The sequence below is a fragment of the Panthera tigris genome, chromosome A3 (genome assembly GCF_018350195.1).
Source record: "Panthera tigris isolate Pti1 chromosome A3, P.tigris_Pti1_mat1.1, whole genome shotgun sequence".
NCBI classification, from domain to species: domain Eukaryota; kingdom Metazoa; phylum Chordata; class Mammalia; order Carnivora; family Felidae; genus Panthera; species Panthera tigris.
The window spans coordinates 11,748,357-11,768,623 of NC_056662.1; the positions used below are offsets into that span (position 1 = coordinate 11,748,357).

The following is a 20,267-nucleotide window of genomic DNA, read 5'->3' on the forward strand; positions in this document are numbered from 1 at the left end:
TGTATTTTACCTGAATATTGAGCAATGGGGCCACAGAAGTAAATAGGAATCCTGACCTCAGGAAACTTAATAGTATAGTCTGAGTATTTATACAAAAGTTTAATAAATACTCTGGGGGCGCCTTGGTGGCTCAGTCAGTTAAGTGTCTAACTCTTGGTTTCGGCTCAGGTCATGATCTCGCGGTTCGTGAGTTCAAGCTTCGCGTCAGGCTCTGCACCAACAGCAAGGAGCCTGCCTGGGATTCTTTGTCACTCCCCTGCCTCCCCTCGCTCACATGCTCACTCTCTCTCAAAACAAATAAATAATTTTTTAAATACACACTCTGATTAATGTCAGAAGTTTCTAGACGAACATCAGACATGAAAGTCTGATCTAGGAATCCAAACTGCAACTGGGAAGCAAAAACAGTGGGGGAAGTGGAGGAGGGGGCCAGCAGGACCAACTATTTCAGAGGAACAGTGGGAGACCTGACACGCTTACGACATGGAAAGAAGGCCCGTATGGTCAGAGCACAAGGAGTGTCGGGAGTTGAGGCTGGAGAGGCAGGCAGAGGGCAGAGCACAGGGGGCCTGGAGGGCCACAGCAAGGTGGTGGGACTTTATCCGAGGGTAACTGGAGCCTTTGAAGGGTTTTCAAGGCTCCTTCTGGCAGCTTGGTGGAAGATGCAGTGGATGTTGGCTAGAGAACACTGGAGAGGCCAGAAGGAAAGCTGCGTCGGTAATTCAGGTGAGGTCATGGCGGGTTTTGAGATGCTGGTGGCAGTGGGATAGTGATGTGGGAGCTGACATCATAATTTTGTAACATGGGGTGCTGAGGTAGACAAAGGAGTTAAAGATGATGTTTAGGCTAACTCTTGAGCAACCTGGAGGGACGTGTAGCACCTTCCCTAAGGTGCTGGGGGGTGAAGGACCCAGCACGAGGTGTGGCAGTAAGAGGGCAGAGGAAGAGCTCACTCAGTTTGGGCCATGCAGAACCAAAGATGCTTTCGAGTCATTCTGCGGACAGCTCTTAGAAGAAGCTGGCTCTGTGGGCCTGGAGCTCCAGAGAGCTGTCTGGTCGAGAACCACGGGTCTGGGCTCATCAGCACATGGACGGTAACGAAAGCCAAGAGAAGAGTGGTCAGTGGGGGGAGTCTGCCTGGGGAGAGGACATGGGGTGAGTCTAGGGCAGAGGCTGAAGAATTCCAACAGCTAAGGGAAGGGAACCAGGAGATGGCAGCTGCCAAGGAAATGGAAAAGGAATATGGTAAAGAAAGAGGAAAAGAAACCAGGATGGTGTTGCAGCAGCAGCAAGTTTCTAAGAGGAGGGCTGGGTCAAGAGCACGAAACAGGCTAAAGATGAAGTGGAGGGGACTGAGAGAGACTGACCTATCTGCTGGAGTCAGTGACGTGCCTTGTCCTGTCTGGTCTTTGGGGGAGGGCAGGGTTCAAAGCACAGATTGGAGGAGCTGAGTAAAACTGGGAAAGAAGAGAAACTGAAGCAGTGGGGGAGGACAACCAGCTCAAGGTGTCTGGGTATGAACTTGGAGGAGAGGTAGGGGCCAGTAGGTAGATGGTGGGAGAAACCCGATCACGTTCAGATGCTATTTAGGAAGAGAGCCAACAGCAGGCGACACCCAACGCACTCGAGTGGGAGGGAGAAGGCCCAGGTGGAGAAAGGAGAAAAGGTCTAGGTGATACTGTGAGCCCGTGGACTTCTGGCTTCTGGTTTCTTCACAAAGTAGGAATGTTTACTATTTATTAAATGGCTACCATGTATTAATCCCTTACCATGAACACTTACCAGTCTGTAATTATACATTTGATTATATGTGAATCCCCAGTGCCTGGCACAGTGCTGGCACATGGTAGGTGTTCAGTCAATACTGTGTAATGCCTGAATATGAAGACATCATCCATTTCCCCAATAAGGAAATTTTAAAAAGTTTTTTGGCCAAACTGAACATGAGAGCTTTCACCATTGCAGATGAAATACTCAAATGCCTGCCGATTCTCACTTACTTACATACCTAAGTCAAAAGTAAAAATATTTTGTCTAGTCGTAAGAAGTCAGAAGGATCTTCTTTAAACCTAGACCAGGTCTTGTCACTCGAACCTCCAATGCTCCCATCTCACCCAGAGAAAAGCCCCAGATCTGCCCCCCTCCGGCAGCTGCCTGTTGACGCACTCCCATGACTGCCCCCTCACTGCCCTGCCCCAGTGTAACACACAGGCTCCCATTAGGGCCTCTGAACATTCCCTCCAGGAACGCTCTTCCCTACCTGGTCAGCAGGTTTGTCCCTTGTTTCATTCAGGTCTCGGTTCAAATGCCATTTTCTTGATCTGTCTGGGATGACAAAGGACTTCAAGGACTGCCGCCGTGTGTAGGATTAGACCTTGTGATTTCCTGATGTGTAACCGGAGTCCAGGACTTAACTGCTTTAGCCAAAGGTGGGGGTATAAAGGCAGGGTAAGAAGACTCATGGATTGCTGGTACTGTCCGTAGCAAGAGGGAATGATAAAGAGGGAGGGGCGTGGAGGGAGGAAGCTGGAGATGCTGAACTCAGTTTGGGCCGCATTCAATTTAAGGTTCCCATGGGATTGGGATTGGGATTGGGATCGGAACGGACAAGGCCAGGGAGAGAAGTCCAGGAGCTGAGTGCCCACAATGCAGCAGGCGTCCTGCCAGGGTTTTGTGTACATTGCTCCTTGAATCCCAAGAACTTTCAGATGCAGCTATTCCTGGAAATGTACGACTAGATAAAAGCAACACTTCTAGGGGCGCCTGGGTGGCTCAGTCGGTTGAGCATCCGACTTCGGCTCAGGTCACGATCTCACAGTTCGTGAGTTTGAGCCCCACGTCGGGCTCTGTGCTGACGGCTCAGAGCCTGGAGCCTGCTTCCGATTCTGTGCCTCCCTCTCTCTCCGCCCCTCCCCTGCTCATGCTCTGTCTCAAAAACTAAAACATTAAAAAAAAAAATTTTTTTTTAAATAAAAAAAGGCAACACTTCTACATTTGTTTTAAATATATGTAATTAAAAATAAGTAGACATTTGAATAGTTCATTTGCAGTGATAAACGCTCTTATAGTCAATTTGGCCAAAAAACTTTAAAAATTTCCTTACTGGAAAAATGAATGACTTCCTTACATTCAGGCATATATGTTATTTACTAGGCATCTTTTATGTGTCAGCACTGTGCTAGGTACATATTAACTGTATAAATATAAATTGATAAGGGATTAGTAATTGGTAGCTAGTTAATAAATAGCAAGTATCTCCTACTTTATAAAGAAACTAGAAGCCAGAAACATCACTCCTATTTTATTGCAGGGAAACATTCAAAAAGGGAAAATATTTGCCAGATGTCCCACAGCCAGTGGCAGCGTGCAGAACTTAAACATGCCATGACCTCAGATCTTAATGCACAAAACCCGTTACTACAACATCTCGGGGATGCTAAGTCATTGGAATGGAGCTGAAGCCACGTGTCTAAATAAAGCCTTATTTCATGGAGCACGATCACTTCTTGCCTCACCAGAATTCCCAGCTGTGACAAGTCGGGGTTGTGTTCATTTCCAAGAGAGGACAAGCTCAGTGAGGCCCCACTATTAAAGCGTCAGAACAAAGATCAGAGCCAGATGGGACTTGTGACAAACAAGAATGTCTCCTTAGAAAGAGCAACAATCTTCTAGAGTCTCCTCAGGCCCAAACCTCAGCAAAAGGTGGTTAATGAGGGACACCTGGGTAGCTCAGTCCTCAGTGTCTGACTCTTGATTTCGGCTCAGGTCACAATCTCGAGGTTCATGGGGTCGAGCCCTGTGTCAGACTCTGTGCTGACAGCAGGGCCTGCTTGGGAATTTTCTCTCTCCCTCTCTCGAAATAAACGTTTGAAATTAAAAAAAAAAAAAAAAAAAAAAAAAGTGGTTAATGAAAACAGGCATTACAGCTTGCCAATCAGATAAATTATGAAATTTATTTATATTTCACCTTTTGAAAGCCAGAACATAACAAATTTCACTTTCTGGAAAGTCATCTTATTAGAAATACATGAAGTGCACTTAATACAAGGAAATCAGTTTCTTGGTACCATTAGTGAGATGGACACTCTCATCCGTTCCCTCAAATGAAGGCTTTGTCAAATTCAGATTCAGACCTCTCAAGTCAGGGAGGGCTAAGTGAACTTTTTCCCGAAATCACAGCGAAGGCGCTGACCTTAACATTTGGGCCCTCCAAAGCAACATCACATTAGAAGAGATTATTTTGCCTAGCAAAGGGCCCTGTCTTTGCTGGTCACTAGGCATCTGCAGCCCCCACTGGCAGGCAGGGAGAGGCCCACAACAGCGGTGCTCACAGGCCCCAAAGCTCCCTGTCACTTACAACCTCAGCCACTGACCAGAAAAACTTTCCATGTTCAGAGTAGAGAGGTCTGACACGAAAAAATGAACCTAAACCCATGTCTTTTGGTTATGTTCCTACAGATTAGACTGACACCGCTCTCAGCCTTATATTTATTAATATTCGCAAAACATGGTGAACTTCAAGTCTCTTGAGCTAGTTTCCAGCAGTTTCCATTAACAAGTGCTCACAAGAGCTGTGTTTGCCTTTTTAACAGTGCGTCTTGTCAAAAGGAGACAGCAGGCTGTGAGACTAGATTTCCCATGACCTCTGCTTTACAAGGCAGGTTTCACACACTGATTTACAGATGGAAATCCGTTTCATAAGGAAACCATTTATGATAGAAAAGCAATACTCAGATACTCAGTTTAATCTAAGTTACCAAATAAAAGATAAAATAACTATAGTATCTACTGGAGCCCCCAAACCTCTTCCTTCTTACTCATGTGAGGACTCCTTTTCGTGCCTCAAGGACAAGAATGTAAGCAGGTTCCCAAACAGAGAGGCAAACATGAAGCAGTCCTTTGAAAATACCATGTTAGTTTGAAAATCGGAACCAAAAAGCTACGGCCCTCGCACTGCTTTTAGCTGACCCTCCTCCCCACTTATGGATAAATGGAGTTTAACTTTCCTAACCTAGAAACACTTACTGTCACTAAAAAGATGTGGTTACACCTTATCCTAAAAAGGCACCATGCAGGCATTTAAGACTGAACCAGTTAGCTCTAAGGGTGTGCAGGAGCGGTAGGGAAATAGAACTAATCAAAACTTCCAGCATCAGATCATGCTAAAACCAGAACATTCACCCCAACGGGCCTTTTGAAATGTTTCCCAGGAGGTACACTCCAGCTTCCGGCAGCTGCTGCTAAGGACCAACTAACAGAACCTCCGCAGCACAGAAGGAGCTCCCCCGCCGATGGGACACACTTTTGCCAGAGCTCACACACCTCACCTCAGGGACAAGAAGAGGAGGGAGGTGCTGGTCTCGTTTGTGCTATTCGTGACCCAGAACAGGTCCTGGCTGGCTCAGAGGACCTGAGAGATGCACACTAAAGGGGAGGAACCAGAGTGAAACAAGGGTAGGTGGAAAATCTGGATTCTCTTCCAGAAGAGGAAGCAGAAACTCCAGGGAGCAGCTGAGGGCAATCAGAGACCAGACACATGACAGAGTTAACAGTAGGGGAGACCCCAAAGGAAGGGACGGCTCTGACCTGGGGACCTTTTCCCTGTCAGAAGTGACCACAGCTCACTTCCAGGTCTGTTGTACATTGAAGGTGTAGGAGTCACATGTTTCACGCCCAACACACAACGGACGCTCTGGAGCACGAGCCGGACAGTAGAGACCGCTCACTGATCGATGATGGAGCGCTGCAACACCTGATTCATCATGTCCTCTTCATCAACATCGTAATCCTAAGGGCGAAACACAGACCCTTGGCCTCGGCACCCGTCACAGCCGCAAAGACTCTCGTTCAGTGGGGGAAGCGGGGCGGCCCAGTGACAGGCTCCGGAGACGCCTGGCCCAGCACGGATCCCAGCTTGTTTCTGGTGCCAGCCACGGAGCTCTGGGCAAACTGCTCGACCTCTCTGGGCCTCTGCCGCCCCCTCCTGAGGAGGAGAACACTGATGGCTCCCTTAGACGGGGACTATGAGGACCACAGGGCACCTGTGCGCGGGGCCTGGCACAGACCGAGTGCTCACATGGGAGGACTTTCACTGCAGTGAAACTGGACTTTTCATTCAACGAGGCCAAATTACCTACTTGATTACAACTCGGAAATTTCATCTGTCTTCAGGGCACTAACAAAAAGGACAGTTATTGGGAAGTCTGAATCTCAGGCACTCTCTTAGACTGAGAATACACATTCTTAGGACAACTTAGGAAAGAGTCATGCTTTCCTTCTTGGGTCCTGAAACACAGCCTGTTCTAAAATCCTCACAGCATACATATATATATATATATATATATATATATATAAACAAACAAACAAATGTTCTACTTCAAGGGTTTGGCCAAATTTATCTATTGCTAGAATGCTAACACAACAGTGGGTCCCTTCAAACCCACTCAGCACTGGGGAAAGGACACAAACCGGATGACTACTTTTGGCAAGTGGATGTGTTTTGTTTGACCTAAGACGCTCTAAAGAACATGTGACACTTCATGTGGAATTCCGCCTTTCCAGCTTCTTGGGGTTGGGACAGGCGGAGAAAACTGGCAATGCCGTGCCTGTGTCTCTACACAGTACTGTCAGCGGGAGCTGATGGCAGCATGACATGTGTCAGGTGCCGTCTGGCTTGCAAATCCTCAGGGAGACCATTTCCATTACCTGCCTGGTCCCCATGGGCATCTGAGCTTCAGGATCCCAAGCCAGGTGCTGGAACGGGTAGAAACTACACATACCAAAAGAAAGTGGGAAAAACTTCTGGAAGAAAACCCAGGAGCAATCTTACATCACGTCTCACTGCAGACACAACAAAGGCTCCGACCACCGAGTGGGCTCACGAACACAGACCACACAGCTGCTGTTCCAGGGAGCCCATCACATCAATGACAAAACTCAACAAGGGGACCCACAGCTTTCCAGGTAAGAGAAGGGATGTTGTTGTGCTGTTACCCCAGGGGAGAGATGAGGCCCCGGGCTCCAGACTCACCACAAAAGTGTCGTACGAAAACTGGTGCCGGCGCTGGATGTGCTCTATGAAGTTGGCGCTGCGGTAGTTAGGGTCTCCCCAAGGCATCGAGGCACATATCGGACAAACCTTTCAACAAAAAAGCACGGTCTTAGGCACCTGACCTTTGACCTAACATTAGCCCTCCGTGGCCCGTATCTGGCCTTTCTTCCAGGGCAGCTTTCCTGACACATCAGTTTAGGGCCTGGCCACTCCTTCATAGGTACGTTCGTATCCCAGAAAACACGGTCAGTCTCCCACTCAGGTCAAATGACACGTGAGAGTGCCTAACGGCTTTGGCCATGATCCTACCCTTTCCTGATCCCCTACTGTGGTCAGGACAATGTGTTAGCCCAGTAGGGGCCTAGACTATGGCCTTCTGACCCAGCACACAAAATGATCCAAAAGCACAAAGAAAAACAAGCAAATGACAGATGAACAATAACCTGAGGAAGTAAAACACAACCTTCTGTGCTATTTTTACAAAGTAAATGCTGAGACGAGAGGGCTGAGGTTGAAAAGCCCTCATGTAAGAAGTCGATTTGGGAATTATGGGGACCACATCAAAATAAAAAGCTTCTGCACAGAGAAGGAAACAATCAGCAAAACTAAAAGGCAGCCAACAGAATGGGAGAAGATATCTGCAAACATATCAGATAAAGGGTTCATACCCAAAATCTATAAAGAACTTATCAAATTCAACACCCAAAAACCAAATAATCCAGTAAAGAAATGGACAAAAGACATGAATAGATATTTCTCCAAAGACATCCAGATGGCCAACAGACACATGAAAAAATGCCCAACATCACTCATCAGGGAGATACCACCTCACACACTTGCCAGAATGGCCAACATTAACAACGCAGGCAACAACAGATGTTGGCGAGGATGCGGAGAGAGAGGATCTCTTTTGCACTGCTGGTGGGAATGCAAACTGGTGCAGCCACTCTGGAAAACAGTATGGAGGTTCCTCAAAAAATTACAAATAGAACTACCCTATGATCCAGCAATTGCACTACTAGGTGTTTATCCAAGGGATACAGGTGTGCTGTTTCAAAGGGACACATGCACCCCGATGTTTACAGCAGCACTATCAACAACAGCCAAAGTATGGAAAGAGCCCAAATGTCCATTGATGGATGAATGGATAAAGATGTGGTATACACACACACACACACACACACACACACAAATGGAGTATTACTCGACAATCAAAAAGAATGAAATCTTGCTATTTGCAGCTACATGGATGGAAATGGAGGGTACTATGCTATGTGAAATTAGAGAAAGACAAATATATGACCTCACTCATATGAGGAATTTAAGATACTAAACAGATGAACACAAAGGAAGGGAAGCAAAAATAATATAACAGGGAGGGGGACAAAACATAAGAGACTCTTAAATATAGAGAACAGAGGGTTGCTGGAGGGGTTGGGAGAGATGGGCTAAATGGGTAAGGGGCATTAAGGAATCTACTCCTGAAATCACTGTAGCACTATATGCTAACTTGGATATAAATTAAATAAATTAAAAAATAAAATAAAAACAAAAATGAAAATAAAATAAAATAATAAAGAAGTCAGTTTGGGCGTTGAAGACTGGGAGGTATTTGGAAAGACACAACATGAAAGGGTGCTCCACAAGACTGGCAATGGCACAGAGGAAAGGCCAGGAGTCAGCAATACAGGCATTCCAGGCGATCAGCTGGCTAGAACGGAAAATTCAGAGATGGACTGAGAGGAGCTGGGACAGGGAGAAGCAGGCCTCAGTGGTCAGCTTAGAGATGGAACTCCACCAGTAATAAGGAAGGTATCGTAACAAAAGGGATTAGCAAAAGACGAATCTGCAATGGTGGAAGATTCCTGGTGGAAGGAGCTGGGCAGGCAGCTGTGGATATGGGGCTAGATCACGGGTCAGGTCAGGAGACTGAGGAGGAGGTCACTTCCAAAGGGAAGGGCTGAAACATCCACAGTTACGAAGGAGTTCTGCAAAGGGAGAAGGGATAGAACAGAGGGCCAATGGATGAAGGAAGAGGGGCTTCAACAGAGACAAAATAACCACAGGAATGTCAGAAAGCCAAAGGAGGGGAAAAAAGAGAAAATTAGGTTGTAGTACCAGAAACCGCAATGTTGGGGATAGAACTTATTTGAAAGGAAAAAGAGGAAAGGGTAATACTACTGAAAAGGACCACATTCAAACATTAAAAAAAAAAAAAAAAAAAAAAAAAACCTACGTACCAGTCTGTGATACCTAAAGGAGTGATAAACACTTTCCTAGTAATTTTTTTTTAATGTTTATTTATGAGAGACAGATCATGAGTGGGAGAGGGGCTGAGAGAGAGGAAGATACAGAATCCGAAGCAGGCTCCAGGCTCTGAGCTGTCAGCCCAGAACCCGACATGGGGCTCAAACCCACAGACTGTGACATCATGACCTGAGCTGAAGCCAGATGCTTAACCGACTAAGCCACTCAGGTGCACCGTAATTTCATATACATTCCCTTTCCCCACAACTATAAAGATACTACTCTCAAAAGGAAAACGACAGCTTTACACAGAAGACACCTGGTGGACACGAAGCGATCCAAGTGAACGTTACCAACAAAGGGGCCAACCGGTATCACATGACCCCTGAAGCGGCATCTGGAGGACACATCGCTTATGGAACGTCCCTGCTTCTGATGATGAAAAAACACACAAACCGAAATCCAAGGACCTCTTACAAAACAACTGGCCTGTCCTCTTTAAAAATGTTAAGGTCGGGGCGCCTGGGTGGCGCAGTCGGTTAAGCGTCCGACTTCAGCTCAGGTCACGATCTCTCGGTCTGTGAGTTTGAGCCCCGCGTCGGGCTCTGGGCTGACGGCTCAGAGCCTGGAGCCTGCTTCGGATTCTGTGTCTCCCTCTCTCTCTGCCCCTCCCCTGTTCATGCTCTGTCTCTCTCTGTCTCAAAATTAATAAACGTTAAAAAAAAAAAAAATTTTTTTTAAATGTTAAGGTCATGGAAGGCAAAGAAAGACCTAGCACCAGAGACATGACAATTACGTGTAACACACAGATCAAGGACTTGGGGGCAGGAGGATATTGCTATGAAGGACATAACAATGGTTAAAATTCAAGGGCAGTCCACTTTTTTTTTTTTTTTTAAAGTAATCTCTAGGCCCAACGTGGGGCTCCAACTCATGACCCCGACATCAAGAGTTGCATACTCCGCCAAGTGAGCTGGCCAGGCACCCCTACAATTGTTAAAATTTAAACATGAATTTTATATTAGATATCAGATTATGTCAAAGTTACATCTCCTGAGCGTGACAAACACAAGAAACGTGATTTTCGAAGAAAATGCTCTTGTTCTTAGGAGGTATATGCTGAAGTGTGTAGGACAAAAGGTCATGGTATCTGTAACTTATTATTGAATGGCTAGCAAAATGTAGAGTATCACGCAGAGTATCATTAAGCATATACTGTAAAATGTTACCAATCTGTGAATCTAGGTGAAGGGTACACAGTTCGCTGCACTACTCCTGTTCATTTTTCTGTTTAATTTTTTTCCATAAAAAGCTCCTCTTACCACAGATTTGGTGTCCGTGCTATGGGACAGCTTGCAGTGTTCCACTAGCCCTTCCTGATCAAAGTTCTTCTCGGGACAGTACGGGCAAGGGAAGGTGTAACGGTTTGGGACGTTCCTGGAAGATGAAAGGCAGAACAGAAGAAATCTCTTTGTGAGTACCCTTCCACACTTCCATCTCCATACCTCCAAAAGGGAGCAGAGTTCAAAGTGTTATGACGGGGATTCTGACAATTACCTCAGAAGCACATCAACTGTTTCAAACATAACTTCATAGCAGAGCTAACATCTGAAGTGAACATCAGAGTCCTCCACACCCCACCCCAAAACGAAAACGGACAGATAATAGTTATACATCCGTAGCCAGCATACATCTGAATGATAACTACACATCCACTTCCCCAAACTCCTACAACTAAACCCTGAAACATGCAAAGTGTCCACTGTCTTCATAGCAGAAGAGGACCTGCACCTGAGGGAGTCATTCACCTTGGTTGAAGGGAGGCATCCTTGGTGGTGGCCTTCACACCTTCCATGATGTAATTCTGGTATTTGGAACAGGTAGCCACGTGGGCCCGGATCTTGGATAGGAAGAACTTAGGAAGAATGACAGCCCACAAGTTAGTCAGTCCTTGAACCAGGTCCCACATAGTCCCGAAGCAAGGGCCAGGTGAAAACCAGACCTGTACCACCCTGCAAACAATCTCACCAGGCTCCCAGCTATGCTGACAGGGCTAAAACCACGTTTGTGGCAGGGGCTCTGTTAATACCAAAGCTGATGTCTTACTTGACCAATCCAGGATGTCTGCTTCCACTCGAAAATCACTCTCCTAGAGGTTTTTGTATTCAAGGTATGCTCTCTGCTCAGACACACTCCAAACCCAGGGAAGGTTTAAAAGTTTTACACCTAGCATTTAAACTAGCCTCTTCACAGCAAGCCAAGAACCACATTCTATTATGTGCAGCAGCAAAAAGTAATCATTTAAGTATAAGAGATAAAGACCAGTAATTCTAGTTAAGGTACAGAATTCCAGACTGTGGTAAATAATCTTTAAAAAAACAAAAACAAAAAGCAGAAATCCAGAAATCTGAATTCTATTTCTCCTACAGAATCTAGCCTTTACGAGTTGAAAAGAGAAAACCTAGAGGAGAGCGCTTCATCGCAGGTGTTCTAAAAAGAAAGAAAAAGTATAAGGAATGAAGAAAAAGGGGAGGTAAAGGGAAGATAAACATTTTCTGAGGCAGAATACACGTAGAGATATGATACAATACAAACATTAATCTTTAAAATGGAGAATATCAAAAGTATACAGAAAAAGAAAAATCCATCACGCATACATAAAGTAATGGGTAACTTCATTTCAATATCCTGAGTTCCAAAATTAAAGGAAGGCACAAGAAAAAAAGAAAGTTTCAATATTTGAGCTCTGGTTTACCATAATGCTTCTTTCTGTCTTACCTCCAGCTAAAGAACTTGACTTCGAGCTGCCAACCAAAGAGCTCCCAATTAAAAGGGATGGCAAATATCCCTATTCAGAACAGTAGCCACTGTGTACCCTTAGTGCTAAATCAATCTGAAAGGAAGGAGATGGTAACGTATATCCATTCTATGGCCATCCACACTAATGTGTTAAAGTAATGAAACTGACACGTTAGACTAGTAAGTCATTAAGTGAAAGTTTTTTTTCAAAAATGAGAAAAAGCTCTAGAATTATATACTGTGATCCTATTTTGTAAAATTCTGACAACTTTATTTGGTAAAAACCTTAGAGGGGCGCCTGGGTGGCTCAGTCGGTTAAGCGTCCGACTTCAGCTCAGGTCACGATCTCGCGGTCCGTGAGTTCGAGCCCCGCGCCAGGCTCTGGGCTGACGGCTCAGAGCCTGGAGCCTGTTTCAGATTCTGTGTCTCCCTCTTTCTCTGCCCCTCCCCTGTTCATGCTCTGTCTCTCCCTGTCTCAAAAATAAATAAAACGTCAAAAAAAATTTTTTTAAGAAAAAAAAAAAACCTTAGATCTGCGTTTGTCAAAGGGCAAAAAATGTTTTGCAGCCTTCTAAACTGAATCACTTGTAAAGAGGTCATCTCTGGGGGCACCTGGGTGGCTCAGTTGGTTAAGCATATGACTCTTGATTTTGGTTCAGGTCACGATCTCACAGTTTGTGGGACTGAGCCCTGTGCTGAGCCCTATGCTGGGCTCTGTGCTGACAGCATGGAGCTTGCTTGGGATTCTGTCTCTCTGCCTCTGCCCCTGCCCCCGCCCCCGCCCCCATTCACTCACACCCCCTCTCAAAATAAATACATTAAAAAAATAAAAAGGTAATCTCTAGAGTAGGAAACAAGCTTACATTATTTTATACTTTTGTATGATCTGAAATTAAGAAAATCATAATGATTTTAAAACCTGTAAGGCTGTGTGCATCTCTTGGAAAATAAGAATAACATTTCTCCTTTATTACAGATGTTAAATACACTGGATTCTGACAAGATTATACAACAGAATGGGTGCACTTCAAATGTTTGGTATTGCTATTATAATCAAATAATTTCATACTGACCTTTATGTCGTGATTCCTATCAAGTGCTAAAAAGTTCAAATATTAAGTTTTATATCTATATTGACACAGATGACAAAATTTTCCCTCAAACTCGTTACAGCAGATAACTTTTTTGAGATGACCTCATCTTATGTTAAAACAATTAAGAAACAAAGGCTCCTGGATGGCTCAGTTAGTTAAGCATCCAAATCCTGATCTCATGGTTCAGGAGACAGAGCCCTGCGTCAGGTTATGCGCTGACAGTGTGGAGCCTGTTGGGGTTTTCTCTGACCCTTCCCAGCTTGCAAACGCGTGTGTGTGTGCTCCTTCCTTCAAAATAAATACATATTTAAAAAGAAATAAATAGCATTGTCATTATGATCTAAAGTTACGCATAATTTTGGAAAAGCGCGTCTTTTAAAGGAACAAAATGGGATAACGTTTTAGTTTCCAAAGCTACGATGTATAATATACTAGACCAACTCTTTAAAAAGCAAATCAAAACCAATAAAGGTACTAAAATCAAACAGCACAGCCACGGCTGCAGATAACTAGCATGCACACGTGCTGTTAGTCACCTAGTCATGCTCTAACTTGAGAAACACGTGGCAACAGCTCTGTGTTTTACCCCCTCATCGCAGAAGGACACCGACTTCCGTTTTACTTCCACATACATTTTTACGGCAGCCATGGCAAGAAGTCTCTGTGCTCTCGATCTGCCGCTCGAGCTCCGCGGCTCGGACGCCAGGTGCCAGAGCGCTGCGACACACCCCACAGACAGGCTTCTTCGGCTTCAGACATTCCTGCAGGCATGCAGAGCAAAAGCTAGAACAAGACACACAGAGAACCTGCGTCATGCATCGTGGAGACAAGACAACAAAAATGGATAAACTTTTAAAAAGACGTCAATGAGTAATGGGTTAAAAACACGTTGCTCCCTAACTCCTGATTCAAATGCGGAGTCCTCCCAGGCCAGAAAAGCAGGGGGTGGAGGTCCTGCAAAGCACACACGGGTCCACCAACAGAAACAAATGCGAAACAAAACGCCAATATCATGGGACACGGTGAGAGGGGTCATGGCACAGTCTTCAAACCTCAGCACCTGCCACTGAGGGACGTGGGGGAGTTTTCCTGAACCTCGGTTTTTCCTCCGTGAAATGGAGACGGCAGCAGCTACCCCTGGGATTACTGGAATGGGATATGGATAGCAGACCCTTCTTGGTACACTGTCAAGCACCTGTGAAATGCACCACAAACAGGAGGAGCTACCATTCGAGGTGAATATAAAGCACCATGAGGACACAGAGAGAAGACCAACTAGTTGTGACCCAAGGAGGTCAGGGCTGGTAAGACTTCAAAGGCAGCATCCATGAAACAGCCTTAGAAGAAAGAGCTCCACTGGCAGAAGGGAAGAATACTCTAGGCCCTTAGACTTAAAAAATTCAGGATGCACCTAAGGAAATAAAAGTCTAACACTTTTCCTCAGAAACAGTAGGAACCCAGATGTTTAAAGGTATCAACCAACAAGGCCAAATCCAAGTTTTAGAAAAATAGCTCAGGTTATCATGGACAATAGAGTTCTTGGTTTTTAATTTTTTTTAAGGTGAGGAAAGACAGGAGCCTTGAAGTAGAACCAAACAGATAGCTAAGGCAAGGAATTCTGAGGGCCTGAGGCAACAGTGAATTAACTGAAGAAATGATTCAGAGGGGGAGTCAGCAGTACTCGGTAGCTTACTGAGTTTGGAGAAGGGAAGTCAAAGATGGCCAAGTTTCTATCCTGAAACTAGGCAGGTAATAATGCTGAGATAAGAATGAACGGACACACAGAAAGAATGGACACTAAGACATGAAAATAGCCCAGCTACATGCCCAACCTGAGACACTTAAGGCAGGATAATAAAATCTGTTAGGAAGAATTCAACACGTATCATCAAAGGTAACCGGTGCATCTCACAAATTTTTACCGTCTCTAAGGACTTTCTTCCTCTTTGTCATTAAGCTAGGTGTTAACACTGCCACACGAAACAGACCAGGCTGGAAAAAGGTGAGGGGGCCTAGTGATTCATCACTGAGAGTAAAGCAGAGAAGGAAACAAAATCCCAGTCTTGATTTTTTTTTTTTAATTTTTATTTATTTTTGAGAGAGCAAGAGGGAGCGAGCAGGGAAGGGGCAGAGAAAGAGGAAGATACAGAATATGAAGCAGGCTCCAGGCTCCGAGCTGTCAGCACAGAGCCCGACGCGGGGCTCAAACTCACAGACAGGGATATCATGACCTGAGCTGGAGTCCGATGCTTAAGTGACTGAGCCACCCAGGCACCCTGATGTTTATATTCCAAAGTGGAGAAAAACACAAATGTTAATTTCCAATACGGATGAAGTATACGAAGGGAATAAAACAAGGCAAAGAGATCAGCCGACATAGATCATACAGAGCTTCTTTAAAGAGATAGTAATATTTGAGTGGCACCTGGGCGGCTCAGTCAGTTGAGTGACTGACTCTTGATTTGGCTCAGATCACGATCCCTGGGTTGTGGGAACAAGCCCGGAGTCAGGCTCCGTGCTGAATGTGAGGCCTGCTTTGGATTCTCTTTCTCTGGCCCTCTGCCTCTGAGCTGAGACCCAAAACTATGAGGACACAGCCACACAGACCTGGACACAAAGAGGTACACGCAGAGATGATATACCAAGTGCAAAGGCGTTTCCAAAAAGCAGGAAGGGAGGCTTTGGGACCATGATGGGTAGACCACTGAGAGAGGGCGAGTGATTAGGTTGGAGAGGTAGACAGGGTCTTGTGGCCATCACTTCTTGTACCTCTTCTCAAAGGCAGATCACCAGAGTAACCCAAGAGAACTGAGGGTCCCAGAGAAACGAAGCCTAGATGGTAGGTAGAAGCAGCTTCAAGCCTTCCTCCAAGCACACACCAGGATACACAGCTCATTAACCAAATATGCACAAGCCACTTTGTGCCAGAGACATGCCCAACATGCAAGTTTTTTTTTTTGTTTTTGTTTTTTAACGTAATGTATTGTCAAACTGGCTAACATACAGTGTGTAAAGTGTGCTCTTGGTTTTGGGGGTAGATTCTCGTGGTTCATCGCTTACATACAACACCCAGTACTCATCCCATCAAGTCCCCTCCTCAATGCCCATCACCCGTTTTCCCCTCTCCCCGCCCATCAACCCTCAGTTTGTTCTCTGTATTTAAGAGTCTCTTATGGTTTGCTTCCCTGTCTTTTTTTCCCCTTCCCTTCCCCCATGGTCTTCTGTTAAGTTTCTCAAGTTCCACATGAGTGAAAACATATGCCTTTCTCTGGCTTATTTCACTTAGCGTAACACCTTCCAGTTCCATCCATGTTGTTGCAAATGGCATGATTCCATGCTTTCTCATTGCCAAGTAGTATTCCATTGTATATATAAACCACATCTTCTTTATCCACTCATCGGTTAACGGACATTTAAGCTCTTTCCATAATCTGGCTATTGTTGAAAGCACTGCTGTAAACATTGGGGTACATGTGCCCCTATGAATCAACACTCCTGTATCCTTTGGATAAATTCCTAGTAGTGCTATTGCTGGGTCGTAGGGTAGTTCAATTTTTTGAAGAATCTCCACACTGTTTTCCAGAGCAGCTGCACCAGTTTGCATTCCCACCAACAGTGCAAGAGGGTTCCCGTTTCTCCACATCTTCCCCAGCATCTGTTGTTTCCTGAGTTGTTAATTTTAGCCACTCTGACAGGTGTGAGGTGGTATCTCAGTGTGGTTTTGATTTGTATTTCCCTGATGAGGAGTGACGTTGAGCATCTTTTCATGTGTCTGTTGGCCATCTGGATGTCTTCTTTGGAAAAGCGTCTATTCATGTCTTCTGCCCATTTCTTCACTGGATTATTTGTTTTTTTGGGTGTTAAGTTTGGTAAATTCTTTATAGGTTTTTATACTCTCTATCCGATGTCATTTGCAAATATCATCTCCCATTGTTGTTTGCCTTTTAGTTTTGTTGACCATTTCCTTTGCAAGCCTGGTTTTAAATGGTTCCTGTATCATGGGCTGGCTTTCCGTTTCCCTTTTTTATTTATGGGCCTTGATCTAGTCCAGTCTTCTCGGTGCTCCACCCTTTCTGTTACAGCGGTATGTACAAAGTCCCTTCTCCAGCTATATGCCACTGAATTGCAGAGACACAGTCATTTAGGGCTTGAAATAAAGTTTTATAAAAACTCAATGCCCCATCCAGCCAGAGCTACAAAGATGCTGGTTTCCAAGCAGAGACGTTAGCAAATATCTGCCACTTCTTGCTGAGCAAAAAGCACTTGGCTAGAGCTAAGGGAGACTCCGCTCCCCTCACAGGGGTGCATCTATCTGTCTTCAATCAGCACTGAGTTGACGAACACCTGGAACTAGCGTGGTGAGTATAGAAAAGAGCCAAGGTTTAAAACCCAGTACTTCCCCCTTGACCTCTGACCTGGGGAAGGTTCATGTGGCTCAATAAAACCTCGAATTTTGCGGCTCTTCAGTTGCTAAATTGCACTAGATCAAGCCTCTTTATAAACATTAATGGTAAATGAAATCCAGTGAGGCGCGCCTGAGTGGCCTAGTCGATTAACTGAGAGTTAAGAGCTGGCAAGGTCAATCTTGCCTCAGGTCATGATCTCTTAAGATCGAGCCCTGAGACTGGCTCTTTACTGACAGCACGGAGCCTGCCGGCGATTCTGTCCCTCCCTCTCTCTGCCCCTCCCCTGCTCAGTCTGTCTCTATCAAAAATAAATAAGAAAAAAAAAAAAGTAAAGAAAAGAAATCCAATGAATTGGTCCAAAATTCGGTAAAGGTAGAAAGGAGGGCTGATCCAAGGAAAAGAGGATTCAATGAGAACACTATCTAGCCTCCACCGTAACTCACATGAGTTTGCTTCCACTGCCAATTTCTCGGTTCACCCACCCATTACCCAATCGCTCCCCTACTCACCCCCACCACTTTGATCCCTGTACTATCCTCCCACCGCACAATGAATTTTCACAATACTTTGAACACTTGTTAGTCTCACCTACCATCAATTCACTAGACTGTAAACTGAGGGCACTATCGCCTTGTTTCTTACTACGCCCCAAGAATCTGGCACCTAGTGAGCACACAAATACTTTAGTTGGCTGAATGGAAGATTGGAAGATGGATGCTCAGACACACGTTAGGCACTGGGGACACGGAGAGGGGCAATACCGATATGGTCACTGCCCTCATGACCTCGAAGTTCTGCTCGATGTAAGGACGAAGGAAGCCCCAGGAGTGAAGCAGAGTAGTCTAAGGAGGGATGGTGATAAGGGAGGTGGCTTAAACCGGGACTTGAAGTCTGGAAAGGATGTGCAGTAGTTGGCAGGGGAGATGCAGATGGGGTGTGAAGAGTTCCGGGCTAACTCAACCGCAAGTGGGAACAGCCCAAAGCCAGGAAGAGCTGAGAGGACTTGAAGAAGCAAACCGCGGTCAGTGTGGCTGGAGAGCCCTTGCCAGGTGCCAATCATTCTCTGGGCTGGCAAGGAGACACCTGCAGTTCATCTGGGAAGGGTCGGACAATGGTGAGCCTGCCCCCTGCCAGCCTCGATGCCCTCACCTGCAAAATGGCTGCCAACCCTCTTCCTCTGCAGGACTGCAGCACGAATGACAATACCTGTGCGGCCCAGCAGGCGCCTATCGTGCCTACTCCCCAGCAAAGGTGTCCTAAAAACAACACCAAGGTGATACCCATGATAAGCACTGCGGGAGACCACCGAGGAAATGCCAACTCCCAGCGGCGAGAAGTGGCCGCATTTTCTACAGTTGTTTCAGCTTAGGTGTGTGTGTGTGTGTGTGTGTCTGATGTAGCAAGGCTTAGGTTCAAATCCCGCGAACCTCAAGGCGCCTACCCCAGCCCAGGGTCTGTACTATCATTTTCAGACACATTGCCTTCAGTCGTCCTAACCAGCGTATGAGCAACACGCAGGCCACGGAAGCTTAATCTCAAAACAAAACGCAGCAAACCTCGCACACAAGTAGGAACGCCAACAATCGCTACCCGCAACTCCCAACCCCTTTCACAGTTAAAGGCAGACTGGTGAGATCTGTTATCAAGACTTCCCTTTTGTTCTTTTAGTCTAGTTCAGCGTTTTTCCAGTTTCGGTGCACATTCGAATTACTTGGCAGAACTGGAGACATGACGCCATACGTGCCTTACTTTAGGAGCGATGCACAGGCTACTCAATAGAAACTGCGGCTAAGGGCCGCCTTTTTTTTTTTTTTTTTTTTTTAAGTAAACTCTGACCACGTCGAGATCCAGAGTCGCACTCTCTACCGATGGAGCCAGCCAGGCGCCCCACCTACGGCCGCGGCCGATTGGAGACCCTCCCTAATCCCCAGCAGGGTGCCACTCCACTATCGGCGATGAGAAGGAGCCTGACAGGCCGCCTGGAACAGCGTAGGCGCTCAACAGACGGCGGGATACTTGGAAGCGAGCAGGGCGGAGAAGCACGCCCCGCCAACTTCCACAGACCTTCAGGAACCCCGGAGGGCCCCGCGAAGAGCCGCCTGTGGACCGGTCCTTGAGCTTCCGCCCCGGGACCCTCCCAGCCCGGGTCTCGCCCCTCCCTACCAGACTCCCCCCGACCAGGCCCAGGCTTGCCGCTTACACGTGACCACAGGGCACCTGCACCGGCTTCTCGTACACTTCTAAGCACACAGGACACGTGAAGCGGCCCAGGGGGTCGGCCTCCGCGGCGGGCCCAGCCAGCTGCGCACCACCCTCACGGTCCTGCTGTTGCGCCGCCATCTTGCTGCCGCGCAGAGCGGCGCAACGGCGGCCGAGAAGGAGGAGCCCGAGGGGGCGGGGCGGAGGCGGTAGGCTGGCGCGCGCTGGGGGCGGGGCTCGCGGCCCACGGGGGAGGGACGGGGTGAAACGCGGTGCGGTCCGGGGCACTTGGGGCGTGGCTTATGGGAAGGGCGCGAGGCTGGGGAGGGGCCAGAGGATGGGCCACTCCTCCTGGCCCTCGGACCGGAGGCCGGGAGGGAGGGTGAGAGGAGGGAAATCTGGAAAATGTGGAAGTCCCATCCAGAGACCGGAAGGATTGGAACAGGCCTTGTGTCACTGCAGGTGTTTCCT

At 46.5% G+C, this 20,267-nt stretch overlaps 1 protein-coding gene and 1 long non-coding RNA gene across 2 annotated transcripts; one reads left to right on the forward strand and one right to left on the reverse strand.

The window, feature by feature from the left end:
- The first annotated feature begins 584 nt into the window (after window positions 1-584).
- Window positions 585-3,493, forward strand: LOC122237165. Its single transcript, XR_006215378.1, has 2 exons — window positions 585-1,094; window positions 3,311-3,493. It is a non-coding gene; the product is annotated as an uncharacterized LOC122237165 (long non-coding RNA).
- Window positions 3,494-3,934: 441 nt separating this feature from the next.
- RNF114 (ring finger protein 114) lies at window positions 3,935-19,960 on the reverse strand. Its single transcript, XM_042980175.1, has 6 exons — window positions 19,798-19,960; window positions 13,824-13,974; window positions 11,107-11,213; window positions 10,621-10,735; window positions 7,031-7,138; window positions 3,935-5,788 (listed from the first exon to the last, which is right to left on the reverse strand). The coding sequence occupies exons 1-6, from the start codon at window positions 19,935-19,937 to the stop codon at window positions 5,723-5,725; spliced, it is 687 nt and encodes a 228-aa protein (XP_042836109.1). The 5' UTR covers window positions 19,938-19,960; the 3' UTR covers window positions 3,935-5,722.
- Between the last annotated feature and the right edge of the window lie 307 nt (window positions 19,961-20,267).